The following is a 25,415-nucleotide window of genomic DNA, read 5'->3' as shown; positions in this document are numbered from 1 at the left end:
CAGCTGGTATCATGGAGCCATCAGCCGAGGAGACGCCGAGAACCTTCTGCGGCTCTGCAAGGAGTGCAGCTACCTTGTCCGGAACAGCCAGACCAGCAAGCACGACTATTCCCTCTCCCTGAAGTGAGTACAGCCTCATCTACCCTCTCAGCCCTCCTCGGCAGCCTCAAGTGAAGCGCTGCCTGGTTCTTGTGTCTGTGGCAGCAAGATCGCCAGTGTCCCCTCCCCCGGGAACGTGCCGGCATGAGTTATTTCAAGCCTCAGTTTTTCAATTTGAACTTACTCTCCTGGGAGACAGAGGAGGTTTTTAATGTTCTCTGCCCCAGAAGAGGAGGGGCATTTTCCTAGGATTTAATATTAAATACCCAAGAATAGCTTTCATATCTGCTGTGAGGCAGGACACAAATGAAGCTCTGAGCATACCTCATCCCTCTCTCAAACCTCACAACAGTCCTCTGATGAGAAACATATTGTCCCCATTTTGCAGGTGAGGAAACTGAGGCTCACAGGGGGGGATTGGCAGGCCCAAGGGGCAGGGCCAGGACTCAGGACCGGCTGTTTGACTCTCCACGGCGGCCCACTGCCGCTGTGGGAACAACCCTTCCCCTGTGTCCCAGGCTGCTTTTGGGGCAGGTCTGATTTTTATGTGTGTCGCAGAGGTTGTGAGGAGCGCTGCGAAGAGCCAGGAAGAATCCTGCTGGTGTCATCTGTGGCTGCTTTGTAAACTGTTGGGTCTTTCTGACCCATGAAACGTCGCTGTTGATAGGCAGCCCTGAAATAAGAGGGTTTTTTGCTTGAGCGCTTCATCATTCAGTGCTGTTACTGAATGGGACCCAACAGATTGTCTAAAACCCATTTTACAGATAGGAAGACTGAGGCCTAGAGAGGCGAGATTTCCCAAGGACACAAAGTTAGTGACAGAATTGGGGTTTAAGGACCCCAGGCCCTTTGGCCAGCACAGACCAGCAGGAGCAATGAAGCCCTCTGCCTGGCTTCCTCCCTGCTCTATCACCGTTCCTAGAGGCCATGTGATAGAGAAGGGGCCTGCTGGGATGTGGCTGCCAGCCGTGTAGACCGTAGCAGCAGTGTAGCCACGGAAGGAGAGACTGGCCTGCTCTCTCTGCTCAGGACTGGCCCCACCCTGTCTGCTGGGCTCTGCCCCAAGAGGGACCGTGACAAGCTGCAGTGCATGGGCAGCAAACAGAGGCACTGAAGTCTGCCTGGAGAACGGAGGACATGTGGAGACATGGTGGAAGCCACAGATTGCTCCAGGATGATCAGGGCAGAAGGAGCAGCTGTGGTTGGGGGTCCCCAGGTGGGAGTTATGGGCGGGCAGATTCCAGCTCAGTGAGAACAAAAGTTTTTTAACAAGCAGAACTGATCCGGAATTAGAGCCATCCAGAGCTGCCTCAGGAGGTAGTGAGTGTCTCATCACTGGGGGTGTACAACTGGGGCTGGATGGCCCTCGTCAGGGAGAACATGGAGGGCATTTCTAACCAGCTGGGAGGGCACTCAGGACAAGCAGCACTTGTACTTCGTTGTTTACTGTCAGACCGTTGGCTTGAAGAGTCAGTTCAGTTATCTCAGCTGAGAAGAATTCAATACTGAACTGCAGCTGGGCTGGGAGGCTGGGCTGGAAGTGAGCAGAGTTAGCCCATCATGGATGGAGGAGAGGGCGGCTGTGGGGGACAGGTGCACGCCGCGGGCCATGCTGACAGAGACCAGCGGGTCCTCGGCGGCTCACAGCTCACTGCTCCGTGCAGCCCTGCCTCCTCCCTCACTGTCCAAGGTAACGTAGCAACCCAGGAGCTCTTGAGCGAGTCTTCCCGAGCTTCAAGGTGCAATGTGCTGTCCAGGCTGGGAGAGGTTAAAGGAAGCAAGTGACATCAGAGACGGGATTCCCGCGTCACTGCCCTTCCACGCTGACTGAGGCAGCCTGCCCACCCCCTAGGCTTCCTCAGAGCGGCCCTCCTTGTGCTGGTACTCTAGGAGTTGCTCTGTGACTCTTTCCTCCTGGAATCCTGTTGTCTGGGGCCTGGCCAGAGGAGTGTTCCCAAAATGGCTAATTGGGTGCACCAAGGAAGGAGGGACAGAGCACCCCATACCAGGCCCGGCGATCCTCCATGAGGGCCCGGGCCCCACTAAGTTTCCTATTTATTTGCTGGGCAGACCTGGCTGGGCACCGGGGCCCCACGGTGACCCCAACACAGCTCTGCCTGCAAGGGAACTTGGCCTCCTGAGTACCCAGGATGTGTCACCGCTGAAGCAGCAACATGGGACCATATACGGAATTCTCCAGCCAGTTGCAGAAGTGACCATACCATGATACCTGCGGGATCCATTTCCCAGTTTCCTGTGAAACGTGCCCTTTGTGATGCAAACGGGCCTAAAGTCCACCTGAGATGGGTCTTCAGGAGAGTATTTCCACCACAGCCCCGAGAGTGCAATTCCTTTTCATCCCGGGTATGCCACATTCCCTGGGTTGGACTGCTCTTGAGGGACGGACAGCACCTTGATTCTGTTTTCACAGTAACGGGCTTGGAGTCTAGGAGTCGGGGATGTGTGCAGTGGAGAAGGTAAGGGACAGGCCTCCCCACTCCATGGCCTTATGGCCTTGGCAGTCACAGCACCTTTTGGAGCCTTTTCTGTGCACAGGGGGTGACGATGCTCTTCTTCCAGAGGGAAAGCACTTCTAGCCCCACCAGTGCAGTGTAAACCCTGTCTTATATCAGTCCCATCCTGCTTTCCCAGTTTCCCAACCTGGGAAACGGTAATGGTTTCATTAAAGGCCATTTTTAAGGGCAGCAGAGAGGACCTGTTGACCAGAGTTCTGGACAAGAGTCCTGACCTATTAATCACTGCTCGCTGTGTGACCTTGGGCAAGTTCCTTCCTTCTGGGACTCAGCATCCACATCTGTTCATGGGGACTTTGATGACTGCTAAGGATTCCTCCACCTCTGACATCAAGGTGTCTCTGACTCCCTGGATTTCCCGTGTCCTTGGACTCAGGCTCCCCCTGTCTGTGGAGCACTCTGGCCAGATCCCCTGCACCTCCCAAGCCAGGGAGGAGGTGGAGGAGACTGAGGGCCAGGGCCAGCAGCCTGTGCCAGAACCCCAGATAAGAACATCTGCCATCAGGCCTGAGTTAGGATGACTGGTCTCTGCCCACGGGTGCTGGAGGTTTAGTTTTGCATGTTTGTCTAAAGCCATGAGATCCCAAAGGCCAGATGAGTGGTCTCACGTGGTCAGATTTCCCTTGAAGAAGCCCGGAATTGAGGAGGTGGGGTAGGCCATCCTATGGCTGGGCAGGGCAGTCTGTTAGGGGGAGGTGAGCTGGCTTCCCAGAGTGGCCCTAGTTCATGATGACCAGGTGCCAGCCAGGGAGTGATACCTGGCATTAATCACCTTGACCACAAAGGGAATGGCCCTGGTACTGAACGTCACGGCTGCTTGGACCGAGTGCCAACTTTGCCAGCCACCATGGGAGGTGCGAAGTCTCTCAGATCCCCGAGGCCTACGCGGTGGGGGCAGGGTAGGATTGGCATTCTCCACGCACGGTGTTGTCAGGAGCGTGGTGCAAATTGACATTGGAATTCCAGCTATGTTTTCATATGAACTCTGGGTCCTGCTGTGAGGATGTCCTAGGGTGGAGAAAGGATTTGGGGGAATCTGGCCTCAGAGGACGGGCCCTCCACCCTGTCTGTCCTTCTCTCAGCAGATATTTATTGGAGCCTCCCGTACCAGGCACTGGGCAGGGCAGCATAGGGAGCTGAAATGAGAACAGCTCAGCTCAGGCCACAGGAGCTCACAGCCTGGCCCGTTCAGCCTGGTCTTCTTACATGCAGGTCTGCACGGGCGGCCTTGGGGACCCGGAGTTGGCACAGGGATGGGCAGTCCCTGCCATGGAGGGTTAGGAGAAGCTCCTGGTGCACTTGAGCCTTAAAAAGAGGGTAAGTGGTCTCAGGCAGGGACCAGGTGGGGGGAATCTCAGGTGAAGGGGACAACCCAGGCAAAGCCCTGGAGATACAGGAGAGACATTGGTGGGTCCTGTGCCTCACAGAGGAGTTGAGACTCCATTTTTCGTGATGGAGCCACTAAAGTGCACTCTCAGGGACCTGCCTTTATGCTTAAGCCCCACTTCCTGACCCTGTCTCCCTGCGTATCTGCAGCACCTTACATTTTAGAAGGCCGATGTGTTTGCCCCAGGATAGCCCCACCAGGTGGCTAGGACAAAAAGCATCATCCTCTTCTTCATTTTAGGGTATAGGCAGCTGAATGAACTTCCAAGACTGGAGTGGAGGCCATGGACTCCCAGCCTGGTCTCTTCCCACCCCTCCCAATTATACCAGGTCAGAGGTCATCTGGAAGCGACCTTAGAGGCCCATCTAATCCAGCCTTTGCTTCATGGATGGGGAGACTAAGACCCAGACCACACTGACAAGAGCTGGCGACTGCTTCCCACTGTGGGGGGACAGGCCCACGCTGCCAGCCACCTGCCACCAAAAGCCCTCTGCACTCATGGCAATCCAAGATGGCACCTGCACTCCCCACCCCCCTGCCTCTAGATCCCCTCCCTGGCAGACACCCCCACCTATGGAGCAGTCTTACAGAGGTCCTGACTAGCTGCTTTGGAACACTGCCCTTATCCCCTCCTCCCTACAGAGCTCTCCCTCTTCCCATTCTCCAGCCTGACTACGCTCCCTCTCAGCTGCTAACAGACACGTTGGCCTTCAGAACACTCACTCCAGCCTCAGGGAATGAAGGGGTTGAGCATTTAAATATTGGCAAGAAAACACCACACTCTAACAGCTTCCTGTCTGGAAAGGCAGGCAGTAGGGGAAAGGGATGAAAAGTCTTGAAAAATCTCATTAAAAGGGTTCTTCAGGCAGTTTGGACTACGAATGACTTTTTTGCAAGTTCCAGTTTCATGAGTTTTTGCAAAGGAACCTGGACACGAGGGAAATAGGACTTCAAAGACGAGGGTTTGCAGCTGGTGGGGGCAGGGAGGCAGGGTGAGTGCCAGGGCTCCCCTCCCCAGATGCGGGGCAGGCTCTGCCTGCATTGGGCCCATCCCTGGGAGCAGGCAGGCAGAGTGGCACTTAAAGGCCTCGCGGGGGGCTCCCAGGTGGCGCAGTCAGTTAAGCGTCCAGCTCTTTGATTTCAGCTCAGGTCCTGATCTCAGGATCGTGAGATCGAGCCCCACACTGGACTCTGTGGTGGGCGTGGAGCCTGCTTAAGATTCTCTCCCTCTGCCTCTGCCCCTCTCTCAAGAAAAAAAAAAAAAGTCCTCGCAGGGACACCAGTACTCCTTTGACAAGAGCCCAGGTCCAGCTTTCTTTAGGCAGTGAGAGTCCCAACCCCAGTGGGAGACATGGCCCCAGGAACCCCCACAAAGGGGCCTTCAGCTTTCAAATCCCCAGAGGCAAACTGCCCAGCACCCTTGCAGATGTGGCCCAGATTCTGACCTCAGGAGATGCTTCTGGGGTCTGGCCTGTTTCCCTCAAGTTGCAACTCAGTCTTGATCATTCAGGATCCCCTCCCATAAGCTCTGCCCCCTTCAGTACCCTTTGTGTACTGGATTCCAGCCCTCCAGGAGTTCACAGCCCAAGGGGAGAGCATATGTACACCAGAACTCATATACTCGCAGGAGTGCTGTAGGGTTACCCAAGGCAGAAAGGGCTCAGGGCTGTGAAAGAGGGAAGGCATCCGAAGAGGAGGTATTTGGAGGGTGAGCAGGTCATCCTATAGACAGGGCAGCCCAAGCAGAGGAATGCATGGAGGCAGGGAAGTGCAGACCCTATTTGTTGTGTAAGAACAACAAATAACACTTCCACGGGAGCTGAGGAGACGTGCGGCCCTACTGTCCAGGCTAAGGACTTGGGGCCCTCTCCTCTAAGGTAGCAGGGGTCCCTGAAGGTTTTGAGCAAGGTGCAGTCATGTCCTCAGAGCTGGATTCTAGAGCCATTAGTGAGCCAGGGTGCACCATGAGTATTATCCAGGAAAAAAACCACCGCTTCTGCCTTCCCGAGCCCCCCTTCCCTCCCCCATGCCCACCAACAGCCACTCAAGCTAGCACAATCCGAGAGCCTGGGAGGCAGGCAGCCTGTGGGCAGGCATCCCAGGGGCGGGCAGTTCCAGGGCAGCCCTGTTTGAGATGTAAAGGGAAGAACATGGGCTCTGCAGTCAGAGATAACCTGAGTTTGAATCCTGGCTCCGTCTTTTACCTGCTGTGTTGTGCTAGGCAAGTGACTTTGCTTCCCTGATCATTGCCTGGAAAACAATGGGCCACTCTCATAAAGCTGTTGTAAGAAGTAATGTGGCTCTGCGGGTTGGCCCGATGCGTGGCCCACAGCAGGTGCTCAGTGTAATGCCGGTGTCTGCTCCTCCCAGCTTTCCCAGAGCTTATTAGACATTGGAGGCAGACTGGGCAGAGTGCTGGGCCAGGTCAGAAGCCCTGGGAGCGTGGCCTGGCTGTATCTGCTCCTGGGTGCTTGGGCCAGTGCCTGCCTCCTGCGTCCACAGAATGAAGGCCTGGGGTTTGATCAGTAAATCTGCTTCCAGGTAATGGGCTTCACACAGTGAGGATGAGGTGCCTTTCCCCTAGGTTCCAAGGATGGTGGGAAGACTAGGGCCCCATCTCCTCCTCCAAGTAGGGGAGGAGGGGGCCAGACCATTTATCTAGAACATGCCTCCTGCTCTGATTGCTTAAGGACACCCGGCTGGTTCTGGTTCGTGCTCTGCTCGGACGTGCAGGTTTGTGCTGCGTGCTGGCCAGCCAGTCACCATCAACAAAGGCTTCCCAGGGCTCCAGCCGTAGGTGGTGGGTGTAGCCCAGCCAGGAGGAGCAGATGGGTTGCATTCCAGGGGTGCTGGGGGCACACTGCTGTTAGAGTTGTTTTTCTTCCTTCTCTCCCTTCATTGATTTATATAGTAAAGGAGAGAGTTTTCAAACAGAAGGCATGTCTGGGTCTGGGCAGGCAAGCGAGTGATTAATCTTAGTTTGTTGCTGCTGACAGCCAGGAGCAAGAAATAATAAAGGTTTGCAGGGTGAGGAGGGGGCGAGGGGTGAGAAAAGGCTGCTCAGTCCTTGGCCTTCAGCGAGGAGCACAGACTTCACTTCCCTCTACCATGGAAGCATCCCTTGTTGGGTCAACAACTGAGGCTCCAAATACTTCAGGGTAGCTGCCTGCTCCCAAGGGAGAGCCCCAGAACAGTCCCTCCGACCACACCAGGGCCTCCCCAGTGGTTGAGCTCTCTGCCCTGCATGACCTCCAGCCCCAGAATGCCTGGACTTACTTCATCAGTGCCCTTTTCTCAGCCCTGCCCCTGAGGCCAAGGCCTAAAGGAAGGCAGGGTTGTGCACCCAGAGGATGGCCCGGCTCTAATGAGAGGGACCCTCTGACTCCGCACCTCTCCAAGCTGCCAGGTGGGTGTGAGGGCTGGAGGAGGAGGGGCCTACAGAAGAAAGAGAGGTGGTCAGGCAGATAGTGACCCCAGGAGGTGCTGGGCCGGGGGGTGGGGGTGTGAGGGTGTGAGGGAAGGGGGGCTTTGACCTGGTCCAAGGAGGATTCAGGCAGTTGTGGGTGGGCAGGGTAAGGCCCTACCCTTGCTGGGGAAATAGCAGCACAGGAGAAAAAGCTTCCTACTTTTCAGTGCACAGTTAATAATATATCCTGTCCACCAGCAAGCACCCTCTCCTGCCCCCGTGAGATGACGCTCTGTGCAGCAGAAGACATGGGCTCTTGAACCCCAGCTCTGCCTCTTTTTTCCTTTTTTTTTTTTTTTAAGTAGACTCCACACCCAGTGCAGAGCCCAACACGGGGCTTGAACTCATGACCCTGAGATCAAGACGTGAGTTGAGATCACGGGTCAGATGTTTAATCGACTGAGGCACCCAGGCACCCCACCAGCTCTGCCTCTTAATAGCAAGGTGGTCTTGGGCATAAGGGTCTTAACATATCTGAGCCTCAGTTTCCTCATCTGTAAAGTGGGTATTACAGATATATTAACGAAAAGACAGTATGTGTGAGACGCTTAGCATGTGCCTAGCATGTAGTAAGTGCTCAGTCAGTCAGTGAGTGGTAGCTCACAGCCTTTGTTATAGACTTTGGAGAGCTATAGGTTGTTGAGGAAAGAGCTCAGTGTGGTTCAAAGCCTTGTGGATTATCTGGGTCTGGCCTAGAAGTCTCTGTCCACACCCACGTCCACTTCCCTTTATTAGGGTGGGATTTTAGAGTTTATGCAGGCTGCAACTCGAAACCCTGCATTGCTGTGACTGAGACTTCAAATCACACAGAGCTAGAGTCAAAGCCTGGCTGTGTGACCTTGGGTTGGTCACTTAACCTGTCTGCTCTCCCAGCTGAAGATGTTGAGCACCTCAACAGGCATTTCCTCATTTTCTCATGGGAAAGCATTTTTGTGGCAAGCCGGGGCAGCAGCTCTGGTACACTGAGTACACTAAGCGGAAATCTTGGGATTTGGGGAACAGAAAGAGAGTTTTTTTAACTTAGGCTTATTTATTTATTTTAGAGTGCCTGGGGGTAGAAGGGGGCAAATCCCAAGCCGACCCCCCACTGAGCACGCAGGCCCACACGGGCCAATCTCACAGTCTCACGAGCCAAAGTTAAGAGTCAGACACCCAACCGACTCAGCCACCCAGGTGCCCCCAGAAGATGTTTTAGATCACCTGGCCCAATGCCCTGTATAGATGGAGAAACTGGGACCCAGAAAGGGGAAGGAGTTGCCCACCTCCTGGCTTCCCGACCAGACCCTGTTTTCTGGCAGCATTTGCGTCAGGCTGAGACAGAGGGCAGCAGGGACAGGGCTGGAGTTGGGGGACGTCTGTGTCTTTGCTCTCACTATATAGATTTCACTTCCTTTCTGGGCTGATGGAGGAAAAAGGAACTTTCTACTCAATTAGCATGCAGTGTGCTTTCTCCTTCCAGAAGGTTTAAAGGAAATGCCACAGGAGCTGCTACTGTAGGCCAGACAGAGGCTCCTCAAACGCTCCTTGCAGGGGACAAACCGACAACAGTAAACCTCCGAGTTCTACATATCAAACCCTCCCGCCCTGTAGTTAGCGTGAGGTGAGAAGGGCAGGAAGGATTACCTTCCTCTTACACATGCAGAAATGGGCTCACTCTGTTGCTGCAAGTGAAGAGCTGGGCTTTAATCCATCCCAGTGCCCTCTTTCTGTCCTCTGGGACCCTCTCTGAGCAGAAACCCCCAACCCTTCCCCTCCATCTGGGCCCAGATAGCCCAGCCAGGGCCCCGGGCAGGTATCTGTAGCCCCAGGACCACAGCTGGAGTTTCTGAGCAGGACCTGGGCCACAAAGCCATTGCCTGGCATTGCCTGGCAACTTCCCCAGGGTGACGTGTAGATGGCCAGAGACCCTAGGCTCCTTCCCTCGGCTTGTGGGAATCTGAAAACATTGGGGCTTTCTGGCTCTGAAGTGACAGTGTCAGGATACATGACCCAACTTTGGAGTCCACTTTCTTCTCTGGGTCCACTCTCAAGCAGCAGAAGCTGGGGGCATCTGGGGATCTGGTGGCAGAGAGGGAAGTTGTTGAGGCCAGCTCTCAAGGGACAATGGTGGCCTCCGTAGCTGGCGAGACAGGTTTTCAGAAGCCCCATCTGACCATGGATGTGTCTGGAAGGCAGATCAGCGTGCAGGCTGGCTCCTGGGGGGCTGCAGTAAAGGACTACGGCAGCAGGAGGAGAGGGGAGCACGTGTCGTGGTGGGACTGATGGGGGTGAGAGAGGGCAGAGTCAGGACCTCATCCAGCTTGCTGAATGACTGACGAGCAGCGGTTGTCACCAGTTGCAACATGGACCTGGGGTGGCCAGTTTTGAAAAGACCCTGGAAAACACGCCCCCCTAACTAAGCCGCACTCTGCACTGCTGCCCAGAACCCAGAGCGAGAGGCACCTGCATTCACACCTCTAGCCCATTCTCCAGCGCGCCTGCTGGCCTGCCAGTGCCGAGCATGCCCACTGACAGGCTGGGTGTCCCCCCCACCCCAGCCACACATGCAGTTTTTGCTCCCCTGAGAGCTCCCTGGTCCCCCAATTCCATTTCCAGCTGGTTTTTAATTATCTCATATCAGCCCACATAAATCCGCCCGTGTGGCTCACCTGCCAGGGGAGGCTTTCCAACTGCCCGTCGGTCACCAGGAAACCTCTCATGCCCCGGAACAGCTTCTCTGAGGCACTGGGTGGTCTCTCCAAATGAGAAAAACATTTCTATCCAATCATATTTCTGACATCTTGTTAATATGACTTGTTTAATAATATTTTTGCAAAAGCCATCTGGGAATGGCTTGGTTGGGGACTCGGGGAGGGCATATGGGTGCTGCGGGGACCATCCATGGTGACAGATACAGACCTCGCATCTGCCGTCAGTGAAGGGGCAGCAGCATGGAGAAGGATATAGCGGGGGCCCAGAAGCCCCGGGCCTGAATCCCCCACTGCTGCCCCTTGCATGAGGGTCACCCAGCAGGTGGCTTCACGGCTCCCAGCCTCCTGAGCCCGGAGGCTCAGGAACACAGTGGGAGGAAGGCAAGCTCTCTGTCAACTCAGAGGCTGTGCTAATGCAGGTGGGATTATTTGCAGAGCTTCTGTGCTTGCCCCAGGAAAGGATTGTGGTCTTACTTTGCTTCTAGCTAGGTAAATAACTCGAAGGCCCCCTGAGGAAATAACGATTAGCCCCCACTTAGAGGCATTTGGCAGGGCTTGAAGCAAATAGCTTCGTACAGTAAAATCCCAAGATGTGGGGTGGCTGTTCCCTAGACCTTCAGGCCCTTAAAGTCAGAAGGGTCTTGAATCATCAGGGTCAAGACCCTGGCTTTGGGATGGGAGAAATAGGCCCAGGAAGGGAAAAAGACCTCCCCAGAGTCCTGTGGCAAGTCGCTGGCAGAGCCCAGGTGCTGTCACCCTCTGAGCCCCACAGCGCTGTATTTTCTTCTCCCATTTTCTGCATAAGCGTTCTTGGTATTTGAGGCAGATTTATAAAAGCGGGTGTCAGATTTTATAGCTCTCGTCTTTGCTCCCACAGTTGAAAGCCTAAAACTATAAAAATGATGTTTTGCTGTGTACGAGTGTGTGCGGTGTCACACTCACACACATGCATACCCTTCCACTTTGCTGGGGCGGAGGCCTCCCCACCCTGGTTCTTAGTGCCTCAAACCTTTGTCCTGGGAGCTTCCTGAGTGAGCGGCCACTGTCTACTTTCCAGCCAGGGGTGATTTCTGCCACTTTTAATGCCTTTTTAACTTTTTTAAATACTACTTCGCCCAGGAGGAATATCAGAAACAATTGGTTTGGCAAAGCCACCTTATTAGAAATGCTTTAATTAGAACTTTTTTTTTTTTTCCTCCTATTTTCCTTTTGAACATGCACACGCTGCTCATGGTCCCAGGCAGCGTGGGAACCAGCCTGCCACGTTTCAGCAGACTTTCAGGGCAGGGCCAACAAACAAGTCAGCTAGGGCTGTCAATGCTGTGATCCCACTGTGTGCCAGGCCTTTAACTGGGCAGGGAGACAAAGGTACGTCAGACTCTATGCTGGTAGTCTGGGCAAGGGGACAAGCAGGCAGGTGAGTGCTGCGGTATAGGGAGATGTGGCAGATAATAAGTGGAGGAGGAAGGAAGTTAAGTTTGACCAGGGGCATCTTGGAAGGCTTCCTGGAGGAGTTGGCATTGGATCAGGGCTGTGGAGGATGATTTTTTATTGAGAAGTAACAGAAGGTAGAAGGATGGTTAATTAAGTTTGGGATTGGAGGAGAGGGCTCTGCAGTATCCCTTCTTCCTCTGGTCCCAGCTGGAGTTTTCAGTTGTCCCTACCATGTGAGCCCTCGGACTCCCCAACCCCTGCCCAGGTGACCAACACTATTATGGACAGAGACATGCCTTAGAAACTCTGAAGTCCCGTCAGCTCTCTCCGGCTAGTCACAGCATCCCCACTTCGCCCTCAAGGAAACGGGCTCAGCCAGACGTGGCACTTCCCTGTGGCCACGCCAGCATTCCACATTCCCAGGTCTTCGTTCTTTTGATCTCCCACTTTGCCAAAGGGCAGGCCGTGTGCCTGTCCTCCGCACTTGACACTGAAGGTGTATACCGCACCCAAGCTGGACGTAGCGTCCCAGGGAGAAATGCGTTTACACAGTGCCCAGCAGGCTCTTTGCAGCCCCAGGGACGTAGGAGAAGCCGATTGGAACGGGCTTCTGCAGAGTGTCCTCTGAGGCAGGCAGAATTATACCAATAACTGATGAAAAATGCGAGGCGGGGTAGGAGTTCTGACACCATGAGAGCCAGCAATCTGGGCACACTCAGATTTCAGACCCACAGTCTTCAAATGTTAGCATAATCCTGCTTGGACTTCATACTTTTGGGCCTGAAAAATACCTTTTCTGTCTTGAATTGTTCTAATCTTAACCAAAAAGTATTTATGAAGAAATAGGGTGGACTGTTTTGCTTTTGTGGGAGTTGTGCTTTTAAAAAGCAATCAGTTCCATTTAGTAAGTAACTTTTTGGAACCCAATTACTTGCAGCCATGCTGAAAAAAACTGTAATTAATGTGGTCAAATCCTAGCCAAATAATAAAATGAAAGCTTTGTTGTGTATCAAGGCAGAAATCAATTTCATTAGGGAGCAAAGAGCTGGAGATTTAATTTTGAGAAAATTCTCCACCCTGTGGGCAGAGGTTGTCAAGAAGCTGCCAAAATGAATGCCCAACACCAGAGGACTCACCCTCCAGAGCCCAGATTACTGAGGGCTGACTGACCTTTCAAAATTGCATTTGCAAACCTTCCGAGGGTAGCCAAAGCCAGTGGGCTTTTGCTTCTTAATGTTCTTGGACCTGGTGCTCCTTTTGGTTTTGGTCAGGAAGTGAATGTTATCTTCACCTGATAACACTTGCATGTCTATAAGATCCTTTCCTTTGGAACTTGGAGGACGTGGCCTCAGGAGGTCAGCAGACACCAGAAAGGAGATTAGCAAAGACCTGGGGTGTCCACATTGATGGTGGGGTCATATTCAGACAGCAGGGCTGAGGGCAAAGCTGGAAAGACCCACCAGGGACAATGCCCAGTTGCAAGACCCCAGTGCATGAGAGATAGTGAAGAGCAGGTGTGACCAGGATGGGAAAGGACAGGAGATTCTGCCCTGTAAGGCCAACTGGAGAGAGAGAGCAGCCCTGGGTCTGTTCCTGCTTCTTCTGTCTTTTGGTCTCTGAGGGGCTTTCCTGGAGGGGAAGGAATGGCCGTGGCCTGCAGGAACCGGAGCTTGGAGCTGAGGCTACGGTCAGTGAGCTGCACTAAGTCCAAGAAAGACTTTCCCATGGTCAGAGCCATCAAAGTTTGGAAGGGGTTGTCTCGGTAGGGAGTAAGCTCCCCAGTGCTGAGGGTAAGAGACAAGAGCTGGACACTAAATGTTGTGAATATTACAAAGGTGTTTCCATCATGGGATAGAACTAGAATGGGGTGCTAAAACCTGAATGTACATCAGAATCTCTTAGCATATTAAAAGCAGATCTGGTTCTAGGGACGCCTGGGTGGCTCAGTCGGTCAAGCATCTGACTTTTGGATCAGGTCATGATCTCATGGGTCATGGGATCGAGCCCCACATCGGGCTTCATGCTCAGTGGGGAGTCTCCTTGAAAGAGTCTCTCCCTCTGCCCCTCCCCCCATCAAAACAAATAAGTAAATCTTAAAAAAAAAAAAAAAAAAGAGACAGATCTGGTTGCAAAGGGGCCCAGGGAGCCTCAGGTTTAACAAGTCTCGAGGGACTGTGATGTGGGCATTCTGAGGCACATTTGAAGAAACTATGTTTGAGAAACATGCACTCCTCTTCCAGCCCTGGGATTCTGGGGCTTCTATAAGGAAGGTGAGTCCTTTTGTTTAATATCCAAGTAGTCATTCCTTCTTCATCATGAGGTGTGAGCATCTCCTACGTGCCAAGCTTCAAAGGTTTACAGGTTTGCAGGACCTCAGGGGTCCTCTAGTCCTGTCCCTTCATTGTAGAGATGGGGAAACTGAGGCCTGAGAGGGCAGGAGCCAGGGCTGGGACCAGGTTCCTGATGTCTAGTACCGAGCTCTTTTCACTTGCTTTCAGTGGACTTCAGGGAACATTGAAAACTACTCCCCATTTCACAGATGAAGAAACTGAGGCCCAGATTCCAAGGACTGTTGGGAGTTTTTCCACTGAGAAGCACTATCATTTATATGGTTTGCAAAGGCCCTTGGCCAGGATGTTTGGGTGGCTTGCAGTCAGCCGTGTGCCTTTGAAATTCCAGAGAGGAGAAAACTACTCTCAGGTTAGGTGCAGGGTCACTGAGCAGATGGATCTGTTTTAACTTGTAGTCTTTAAAGAACCCTCTGGATTTTCTTTCTTTACTTTTTTTTTTCTTTTTTGAAGCAAAACTGTAGGTTGGATCAGGTGCTTTGTGGGCAAGTCCCTTCCCTTGCTGTGCTAATGGATGCCCTCTGTCAGTAAGCAAGGGAAGCCCCCACCAGGACAGGAGTTGGGTTGGGAGGATAGTAGGGGCCAGCCCCATGATTTAAGGAGAAGGATGAGATTCAGGGTGTGGCTGATTGCTGCTTCCCTCCTCCTCTCTGACGCCTCCCACATCCTCACCCTCCACTTTGCCATATCCCTTCCCTGCTGACGAGAGCCTATAAAGGCTACTGGTGGTGGCCAAGCATCCCCTACACCTGATGGCATGGGGGTGGGTATGGGGGAATTCCAGCCCCTGATTCACTGGGGACTTAGAGCAAACCTCCATGCCCTCTGGGCCTCTAAATCATCTGTAAAATGAGGGCAGAGAACCAAATAGTCTCAAAAGCCTCTGCTTGGTATCTGTCTGCCTCAGAAATGGTGAATACAGAGCAATACACATAGGTACTTAATAAATACCACAGATCATGTATGACCAGTATTTTTTTTTTTTAAGATTTTATTTATTTTAGAGCGCTAAAGAGCACAAGCAGGGGGAGGGGCAGAGAGAGAGGGAAAAGCAGACTCCCCGCTGAGCAGGGAGCCCAGTGTGGGGCCTGATCCCAGGACTCTGGGATCATGACCTGAGCCGAAGGCAGACGTTTAACCGACTGAGCCACCCAGGTGCCCCGGACCAGTGTTTTTTAAGCACAGAAATTTCCTCATCTTTCCTATTCTGTTTTCATGTGGAGCCCTGTGTGTAACAATGTGCTTTTGAGAGTGCTATGAAATACCACTTGATGTTTGGGGAAATTGATGTCAGGGAAGTATACCCTTCCCAGTGTCACCCAGTGACAGAGCCGGGGCCAGAACCTAGGCCTCCTACCCCAGCCAGGTGGGCTGCCCAGCTGGAGGAGGTGGTCCTGCAGCCAGGAGTCTGCCTGGCCATCCATGGCTTCTAGGCTGCCGACATGGCAATGAACGATAGACCAGACAGACGGGAAGACACATTCACTGCTCAGCCCAGACCGCGTGGAGCCAGCAAGACAAACCAGATGGGCAGTAACTTGTACGCAGCTCCTACAGAGCGGGTGGAAACAAAGCCATGTCAGAACCCCGAGCCTCAGCACCTGCCAAACTTGCTCATGCACTGCCCAGCTCAGACCTCAGACAGCCCTTGCGGGGGGCTGGGGGATGAAAGCTCCATTCCACAGATGCAGAAGCTGAGGCCGAGGGAGCCACAGCTCGGTGTGGCAGGAGAGGGACTCAGACCCAGGTCTGGGGGACCCTGAGTCCACAAACGGTGGTTCCTTCAGGAGCTCTCCTGCTTTCCTTGTGCCCCTCTGAGTCCTCTCCTCAGCCGCTGGTGCTCACAGCTGCCTTTGCCCACCACCTGCCTGGCCCCTGTTCCGGAGCTTCCTTCAGGCTGGCATGTCCCCCTGACCTGCTGGTTGTGGGGGGGCGGGGGTTGGGCCTTGAAACAGCTTGGAGCCCTTTGCAGCCAAGCTCTTTGGCCAGTTCTGTGTTGTGTCTCAAGCCCTCAAATGTGGAGCCAGACAACCTAACCTTTTTTATCAGGCGTTCACACTTCACTCACAAGGACGTTCTCACTTACCCTCATAACTACTGTGGGGGGGACTCTCGTTATTCCCATTTCATAGATGCAGATTTTTAGGCACTGGAAAACAGTGAGTGTTGGCTTTAACCTCTTGCCGCTGGAAGTTGGGGCTGGACGATTCTTTGTTGTAGGGGCTGTCCTATGTGTTGTAGGGTTTTGAGCAGCACCCTGGCTTCCACCTAGATGCCAGCAGCACCTGAGTTTCCAGGCATTGCTGGATACCCCCCCAGAAGGGGTAAACTCACCTCGGTGGAGAAGCACTGCTCTGAGCAGAGTGTGGGCTGGGGAGGGCTTGTCCTGGCAGATGGAGACCACTCTGGGCCGAATGCATTCTGTCCATCTGTGGGCACAGGCGTTAGGACTGCTTTTGTCATCGTGCCGTCCCTAAGCCTGAGGATCTGCTGTGCCCAGCACTCTACTGGTCTTTCTTCCTACATGAGGGTAGCCATCCTGCCCTGCCTTAGTCCTCCTGCCTGCTGCTGGGGTGGCCCCCACCACGTAGAGATGTCCCTCACTGGCTTGAGAACTTTAGTGCCAGAGAGACCTCGTCCACCTTTTCCAAATGGGGACACTGGGACTTGCCCAGCCAATGACATCAGTGGGATCAGAGTTTGAACTCAGGCCGGTCTGACTTTGGTCCAGCCACCCCGCCAACCCCACCTGTCCTAAACACAGAAAGGCATTCGAGTTCCTAGAAAAGTCTTCACTTAGAAGTAAAAGGGGAAACCGAACAGAACAGGCTAGACCGTCTTGCCCCTTCCCAAAGCTCTCACGTTTCATACATGTCAGCCCCACCCCTGCCTCCACCCCTCCTACAGTCTTCATGTATGCTTGGCTGAGCCTGAGGACCGCTGGGAATACCGAACAAGGGGCCTGCAAAAGTCACCTGGCCTGACCCCCAGGCATCATTACCCTCCTGCTTTCACACCTCCAGTAACGGGAGGCTCACTCTCTTGTCAGCCTTGATCCTTCAGATCCTCCTGTCTAAACTTTGTTAGTCTTCTCCTGAGAAAATTGCCCAAAATGGATTCATTTTGGCCTACCTGCTGCTTTGTGTGGCACAAAGCAAACGTTATGCCTCTCCATGTTTGCTGGGAGAGGCACCTGCCACCTCTCCTGCTTGCAGATGGCTCTTTGTCATGATTTACTGAAGGGCCTCACCCTGAGCCACCCACTTAGAGCTTGAGAAATGCCCAGGCGGCCCAAGAAGGCTAATCACTGCTGATGCATTTATTGAAAGTCTAATTATTTGGTTGTAAATCAAGTCGTTGGGCTCAGCAGCATTTACATTTAGACGTTTGTTCGCCATAACTTGGCATGTGCATCTTAGGCTTATCACTGTGAAGGCTATTTCCGAAGGCAGTGGGCGGCATGCAGGTATTTGCCAGGTGACCTTTTAAGCTCCCAGCTCCCTTGACTCCTAGACCATGTCAGCTGGAGGGAGCCTCCGGTCCTCCAGCTCCATGCACTGCAGTTGGAGACCCCCATCACACGGGTAGAAGATCTCACGTCCTGGCCCTTGGGCTCAGAACACCCTGATGTCCTGTTGCTGTGACCCAGACAGCTTGCTTCTCCCTCCAGCCCTTGGTCCTCTCATCTGTGCCGTGGCTGTCATGCAGGTAATGCCAGCCCTCACAGCATCTTGCTGAAGCCACGGGTTGGTCCAGTTGTGGACCGAGGGGCACTGCTAACACGGTCGTACATCTTGTGTGCCCGGCTCCGGGCCCTTTGCTGGAAGGTCCCAGCATCTGCGGATGCTAGCCTGCACACAGTAGGCCCTCGGGAGATGGCAGCCAGGTTCCTGTCCCCTGAGGCACTTGAGTTCTGACTATTTCTTTCCCACCTGGCCCGGGCCTCTCACAGCGTGTTTCTCTGGAGTGGCTACACACTGCTCACAGGTATGGTGACAAGAATTTCTGTGTAGACACATACCCAGCAACAGATCCAGTCTTGCTGGAGGTCAAAGAGAAGCTAGGAGGGGAGCAGACGTTCTGAATCACAGAGCCATCTATCTGCTTGCAGAGGTAGCATTGCCAACTGCCAGGCGGAGTCAGGCCAGGAACAGCCTTTTCGCAGGCCCCTCGGAGGCCACGATGGTAGGAGGTACCTTGCCGTGGTCACCCTCCAGGCCGGCTCCCTCACCCAGGGTCACAACAGATCAGCGTTAGGGGCCAGGTGTTTTGTTTTGGGGTTTTTTTTTTAAAAAAGATTTTTATTTATTTGAGAGAGTGAGAGAGATCACAGAGGGAGAAGCAGACTCGCCGCTGAGCAGGGAGCCAGACGTGGGGCTCGATTCCAGGACCCTGGGATCATGACCCGAGCTGAAGGCAGACGCTTACCCAGCTGAGCCACCCAGGAGTCCCACTTACCCCCGCATTGATTCAGCACAAACATCTGTGTCCGTCTCTGCCCCAACAGAGGCCTGGGCTCTGCGGCTGAACACTGGTTGGCGTTGTGCTCACAGAGGGCAGGGGAACTGCAACACTTCATCCCCTGAGAATCATCCTGCAACCAATTGTTGAGGGTATTTCAAATGCCCAGGAAGACCATGGCTTTAGGAGGGAACTTGTCTCCTATTTGTGTCTCCTATTTCTTGAGGCCTGGGCAGGGGGCACTGGCTGGCTCAGTTGCCCCCGGAAGGATTTCTTATAGAAACTGGGGGAAAGAGGGGTTTGACCCATTCTTCCTTGTGACCTCCCTCAGGCAAGACTTCTCTTTCTGACCTCTGGGTGCCGCTCATGGCTCTGCCCTCACTAAGCTTGCTCAGCTGGTCCTCACTGGCTGGCCTAGCTTTCCCAACAGAGCAGCTACTGTATCCGGCCTTGGGGGCGGTGGTTTCTACCCTGGCGGGGCCACACTGAGGGACAGGGCAGGACAGCCACTGGCCTGCCCTCAGAAGCTTACAGTCCAGAGGGAAGGATACGTAGGGCCTCGTTGCTGGCTCAGGACAGACCCTCACTAGATAGCTGATGGCTGGATGGATAATGGACGGATGGACCAAGTACCCAGCTGTGGGCCAGGTAGGTGCCGAGGGCCCGGAGGGAAGTAAAGCTTGGCCTACTGAGGAACGTCACAATGAACAGACAGGATTCTTGACCTCAGGAGCTCACAGAGCTGCAGGGAACCCACGTCTCAAGGCAGAAGGAGTCCAAAGGCCCACGTAGACACCTGGATCCATCTGGTTTGGTGGCTGAGCAGGGAAAGATGAGGCTGCAGTGGTAGCTTCAGATCCCTGAACGCTTACCTCAGGCTAAGAAGAGAACATAGGCTTTAGAGTTGGATAGCCATAGTGAAATCCCAGCCCCACCATGTCCTGTGGAACTTGGCATCGGTTTTCCCGTCTGTAAACAGTGGTAGTTACACCAACTTCGCGTTGCTGTGGGCTTACATGAGCTAACACGTAGCACCAGCTCAGCTCCATGCCTGCTGCACACTGGGGGTGTGAGTGGCGTGGGTCGCCTTCCTTATGTGGTGCCACTGGGGAGCCATGGTTGGCTCTGAGCCGAGGGACAGTGTTCTGAGCATCTCTGTCAAGGGAGCGGTTCCCCAACCACCTTTCAGCAGAGGGGAACCAGAGCTCCTTGCTGTGTGTAGATTCCTGTAACCAGGTCCTACATGCTAGTCCCAAAAGGCAGTTTCCTTGCCTTCTCCTGCATAAATATTATATGCAAGTATTTTTAAGTCATTTCATCATGAAAAGAAGCGATTTAACATAACTATTACTCAGAATTCTTCATGAAATATGCATCAAGCAATTAGGTCTAAAAGCGAGAGGTGAGGCCTTGTACCCTGCTCGGGCCGGCAGCTGCGGGCTGAGTGATGTTTTATTAAAGCCCGTGATTATGAGACGAGGTGGGGCCTGTTATTAGGCCCGGCACACCAGGCACGTTTGATAATCCTGGTGATGAGGAGGTGCTTTTTGTGATGTTAATGAGCGATCTAAACGCGGTGACAGCCCCAGCACCCCCAGCCTCTGTCAGCCATACATGACTCATTAGACAGGTCAGCCACCAGAGACACCCCTAATTGTGACTTTGCTCTCGGAAGATGTCCTATCAAAGGAGGCAGGACTGATGCAGGAGCCTGGCGGGCGGCAGCAGCCTGTCCAAGCTCCCTGGATGCAAGGGCTCCGGGTTCTGGCTGCAGCTACAGCCCACCTTGCTGTATGCCTTGGGCCAGAGTGTTGCTCTCTCCAACCTCAGCTTCCTCCCAAGTTCCCCAAGAGGGTGAGAGGAGATGGTCCCCAGGTGGCTTCTAGCTCCAGAAGCTCTGTCCAGAGCAGGCACAGCATCCCCGGGCATGCTGGTCATCTGATGCACATTATGTTCTCCCTAGAAATTCTCATTTTTTTCTCTTCTCATGCTAGACGTCTTCTGTGCTGAGTTGGGAGTCATTAAAGCCATCCCTTCCCAGCTGTTTTTAAAACTTTAGCTATTGCTGGGTAACATCTCACTCATGGGGACCTTGTGGCTCACTGATCAGGATGTATTATTATAACACATCTCTTAGGTGTGTGTTGACAAGGTTTTACCTGACCTTTTCGTGAGTCAGAGTTTGACAGATTGTCTCAAAAAGCAAGCCTGCTCACCCCTCAGGGCCTGCTAACCCCATGTAATGGGTCACCACCCTGTCCCCATAGCTGGGAGCTTCAGCAGTCAGGACAGGCCATCCCCAATGCTTGGGATGACCTTTCCGTGCCAACCCTGTCCTGTCTGGCCCACCATCAGCTCTGTGGGGTAAGCACCTGGGGACTGAGGCCAGAGTCAAGGAGTCTCTTGTGCAGGGTCTAATGTCTCTCCCCTACCACCTTGCCTGGCCTCATGTGGAGTGTAGAGGGCTAAGTAGGATTCTTGCTTAGAGCCGGATGGTACTGAGGTCAGGAGCATGGACCCTGGGAAAGGCCCAGCAAGGAGGGGAGCAGCCCCACTGCTGATTGCTGTGTGAGACTGGGTTGGCCACCTTCTGTCTGAGCCTCGGGGCTCAGCATACAGCCTGGATCACAGAAGTGCTCAAGAAACATTGACTGTGCTGACCATTCGGGCCAGTGTCCCGTGAGAATAAGACGGGGCCATGGGCAGCAGTGAAATGGGGCATGAGACTGCCTCCAGGCCCCTTCCTGCAGGACGCCTTCACAGAGTGGGCAACAAATTATGCTTATACACGTGGGATCCAGGACCTTAGGCCCAGAAGCACCCTCAGAGGTCATCCAGTTAGCCTCTCCCACAGATCAGTGGATGCAGGGACAGAGCCCAGCACCCCCAAAGGACTGCCTCAGGTCCAGCGAACCATGCGGCTTCTTCTGCCTCTGATTCTGTCAGCTCCTCTCACCATTCCTGCCCACTTCCCTTGCTGCATGTTTTAAGAACGGCCACTGTAAAAACGTCCCATTAAACCATATGAGTTACTTCCCTTAACCTCCTTAAAAATTAAATCCACTCCTCCTGTAACTTCCTACCTGTGTTGCGGGCACAGCTGTGACATTCTGACTGGGCCCGCGGCGAACACATCCTACGCTTTGCACCCCAGCTCTAGATGTGTGACAGTCGTTAAAGCCCAGTGGTCTGGCACCCAAAACATCGCCCCGCGCGAGCCACTCACACAGAGACGCACGACCATCCCCACCGCTCACCTGCTCCAGCCCGTGCTCTGCCCGTCACACCCCTTCTCCAGGTGAAGGAGCTGAGTGCTTTGTAACTAGTCCCAGTTTCCTTCGCCACACAATTTCAGCACTTCGTTCAAGCAATTCCCGTCCTTTCCAGGCTGTCCCAGCCCTGTGCTCTCTCCAGTGTGGTGGGTAGCTAGTCTTCGCCTAAGTGGGGTTGTACCTTTCTCACGTGGTGCACACCGCTTCCTTTTAACGGCTGAAGCAAGCGCGCCTCCTGCTTTGCAGACGTGTCGAGGCAATTCTCCAATGAAATGACCCTTCGCTGAGGAGCAGAACTTGCCACAGGCTCTGTAATTAGAACATTGTCAGCCTTAAAAAATCTTGATTTAAATTTTAGTTCTTTACAGGAATTATTCTCTCTTGAAACATAATTGCTCTTGGAACGATTTCCTTTAAGCTGAGGGTGATATCTCTAAATACATTATTATGAGCAGCTGTATTGCTCATTGCCCGCACTTCATTAAGCATTTGCTCTGCCATTTGAAAATGGTCCTGGAGTCCAAATTGACAGATTAATAGAGCAGGCGCTGGTGAGCGTGTGGAGCCCAGTCCTGCCTGGAAAAGATGTATGGGAGCCCTCCACTGCCCCTTTGGGGGCTGCCGGAGCAAGAGAGCTGGAGCTGAGAAGCCTGCAAACTTGTGTCCACATGGAGCTCGGCCTCGCCAGCCTCTCGGCCTTGGTGTCCTGGAAGCCAGGCCCCCAGGGCTGGTCCCAAGTTCTCAGTGCCAAGGGACAGGGTCTAGAGAAGGCAGCAGGAGGTCAGAGTCTCAGCTTTCTCACTAAGTGACAAACATGAGGTAAATTGGACTGTGCTTTGGAAACCAAGCGTCAGCAGATGTGGCAGCAACATCATAAAAGGCCAGGCTTGGAGCTGAGTGGGCAGGGAAAAGGTGGCTCGGACAAAGGCAGATTGACAGAGGAGTGAATGATCCGATGTGGCCAGAGACCTGGGTGGGAGGTGGGAGGGGTCTGCTCCGGCCAGGCGGAAGCAGTGTGGCCATTGCCGTCCGAGAACTGTGCCACCCCAGTGTGCTGATATAGCTAGCAGGCTGCATGGGGCACAGGGACTGGGCCTGCTCTGGGGAACTCTCAGGAATTGGGAAGATAAGTAATTGCAGTTCAACCAAGTAAGTGCTGATGGAGGCACGAGTATGCTCAATGCAGTCAGAGGAAGAAAGGAGCCCTACTTGTGGGAGCCTGGAAGACTTCCTGGCAGAGGAAACACTCAGGTTGGGCCTTGGAGGAGGAGGCCGAGTTCACTGAGCAGACGGAGGAAGCCCAGAGAAGAGAGTGCGGGCACAGGGGCAGAGCTGGGGGAAGAACACAGGTTCTCACCACATTCCATTGGCTAAAACTAGTTACGTGTTTGCAATGGCTGCAAGGGAGGCTGGGAAATGTAGTCCCTGGCTGGGCCACCCCTTCCTAGTGACAATAGAGTACTATGGAAAGGGGAGCATCCATTTCTGGAAAACAGCTCACCTGTCATCCCTGCGGCACTGTTTCCTCATCTGTAAACTGGGGGTGATGACCTGTCCTGCACGCTTGTCAGGGAATTGGGGACTTACACATACATTGCGCCTGTCATGCAAGCCTTAAATACTTGCGTGTATCAGCAGTAGGAAGAGGAGCCGAGTCTGGGGGTTTGTTTTCCTGAGGAAGCTCTCGAGGTCCAGAAGACTCTCCAGCAGTGTTTGTTGCTGGTTCCTAGTCCATGCTGGGCTTGGGGGAGCTGAGGTGCAGCTACATTTCATCTGGGCTTGAGCAGCGTGGCTGTTTCAGCCTTTGTCACTCTGCAGATCCTAATAACCTCTGTGTTTTATTCACAGGAGCAACCAGGGCTTTATGCACATGAAACTGGCCAAAACCAAAGAGAAGTACGTTCTGGGTCAGAACAGCCCCCCGTTCGACAGTGTCCCGGAAGTCATCCACTACTATACCACCAGAAAGCTGCCCATCAAAGGGGCCGAGCACTTGTCCCTCCTCTACCCGGTGGCTGTGCGGACCCTCTGAGTGGACCGGCCCCACGCAGCTCTGTGACAGGGCCCAGACTTGGAGGAGCCAGAGGCCCCCGCCCACCAGCCCGGCCAGTTGCGGGCCGCGTCCGATTTGTCGTGTGTATGGTACTAGCACACCACTGCATGTCTCTAGAATGCTGTTGCCACTCATGGGGGCTGGAGAAAGCCTGGATAAAGACAGAAGGACAGTCAGTGCGCCACCCCAGCCCCCACCCCCACCCCCTCCTTGAGTTTCTGTGAATTAAAATATTTGCAAATCCAAAGAGATGCCTTCCAGGATGAACAAAGGAGAGCAGCTCCAGAGGGGCGAGGGGCGGGGCGGGAGCTCCCTGGGTTGCAGCTCTTTGTTCTCCAGCTGTCACGAGTTCACACCTGTGGGAGGGGGCACAGTTTCCCACCAGGGCCCTACTGGTGCTGGGTGACAAATGTGGGTGCTCTGAGAGCCCAGAAGACCCCAGGAGTCCCGCCTCCCCTCTGGTGTGTGTGTGTACGTGTGAGTATGAGCACATACGTGAGAGAACATGGTCACACACAGATGTGAGTAAGCCCACTAATCCACTTTTAGTCACTTCAGTGTAATCATTAGGAGATCTTCAAGGAATCATTGTGCAGTCACAAAGAGGATTCAATTATTTATGAATAGGGTGTGTAAATAAAATAGTCATTTAATATATATTCTTATCCTTTTTTTTTTTTTTTTTAAATACACCACAGAGGGTCTGAGGGGGAGCACTGCTGGTTTCATTCCCAGAGCAAGGTATGTCTCTGGGTACGTGTGGTATGACAGGCCGTGGCGGCGGGGGGCAGAGCCCTCAGCTCAGGGCTGAGGTAGTCAGTGGAGCAGAGGGGTTTTCTTTGCCCCCTGAGAGCCAACCTGCGGGAAGGTGCAGCCATGCCCTGCATTCAGGCTCCAGCAGAGGTAGCCTCGGGTGCTGACCCACCAGCCAAGCTCTCCCTTCTGCCTACCACAGACCAGTGATGGCAGGTCTGCACAGCACCCAGCAGTCCACAAAGGGCTCCTCCATCATCTGGTCACTGCCACCCTGTGAGGCATTTAATGTGGGGAAAGGGTGGCACCGAGAGGGAAAGTAACCTGCGCAAGGTCACATAGCTCATAAGCAGAAGAGGCCCTTGAGCCCAGACTGGCAGGCTCCAAGGCCAGTGCTTGGCTCTCCACGGCCTCGCTGTTACCCTGCTCCTGGGGGAAGACAAATCCTGACCTCTCGGGGGACCTGGAGTTCTCTTGCTCATCTACACTGCTTCCCACAGATACGAACACACACATTGCCACACCCCACCTCTATCCTTGACTGGAGCAGGGGTTCTTCCCACACTTTCAGGTTCTTCCCACATTCTTTAGGGCAGACCCTCCTAAGGCTGTGAGGTTGCTGGCTCTTACTTAGCTCCCCCTCCATCCGCTCCCACTCACGCACCTCCACGCTGTAGTTAAATGCTGGTGGAAGAAATAGAAGAATCCAGGGTGCCTGGGTGGCTCAGTCGGTTAAGCATCTGACTCAGTTTCGGCTCAGCTCATGGTGTCAGGGTCGTGAGATCGAGCGCTGCGTGAGGCTCTGCACTCAGCATAGAGTCTGCTTGTTTTTCTTCCTCTGCTTCTCCCCCCTGCTTGTGCGTGTGCTCTCTCAAATAAATAAAATCTTTTAAAAAGAGAAAGAAATAGAAGAGTCCC

At 53.7% G+C, this 25,415-nt stretch overlaps 1 protein-coding gene across 2 annotated transcripts in view; it reads left to right on the top strand.

Moving 5' to 3' along the window:
- SHB (SH2 domain containing adaptor protein B) overlaps positions 1-24,459 on the top strand; it is a 133,928-nt gene extending 109,469 nt beyond the window's left edge. Inside the window, exons 5-6 of one of the 2 annotated variants that reach the window (XM_021691446.2) lie at positions 4-123; positions 23,540-24,459. In XM_021691446.2, coding sequence (XP_021547121.1) covers positions 4-123; positions 23,540-23,723 — 304 coding nt within the window. In that variant the 3' untranslated portion in view covers positions 23,724-24,459. The remainder of the gene's footprint in view (positions 1-3; positions 124-23,539) is intronic. The other variant, XM_021691447.2, reaches the window with a different exon arrangement.
- The last annotated feature ends 956 nt before the right edge of the window (positions 24,460-25,415 follow it).

Source organism: Neomonachus schauinslandi, chromosome 13 (assembly GCF_002201575.2).
Source record: "Neomonachus schauinslandi chromosome 13, ASM220157v2, whole genome shotgun sequence".
Taxonomy (NCBI): domain Eukaryota; kingdom Metazoa; phylum Chordata; class Mammalia; order Carnivora; family Phocidae; genus Neomonachus; species Neomonachus schauinslandi.
The sequence above is the reverse complement of the archived record's forward strand: the minus strand, read 5'-3'. Positions and strand labels throughout refer to the sequence as shown.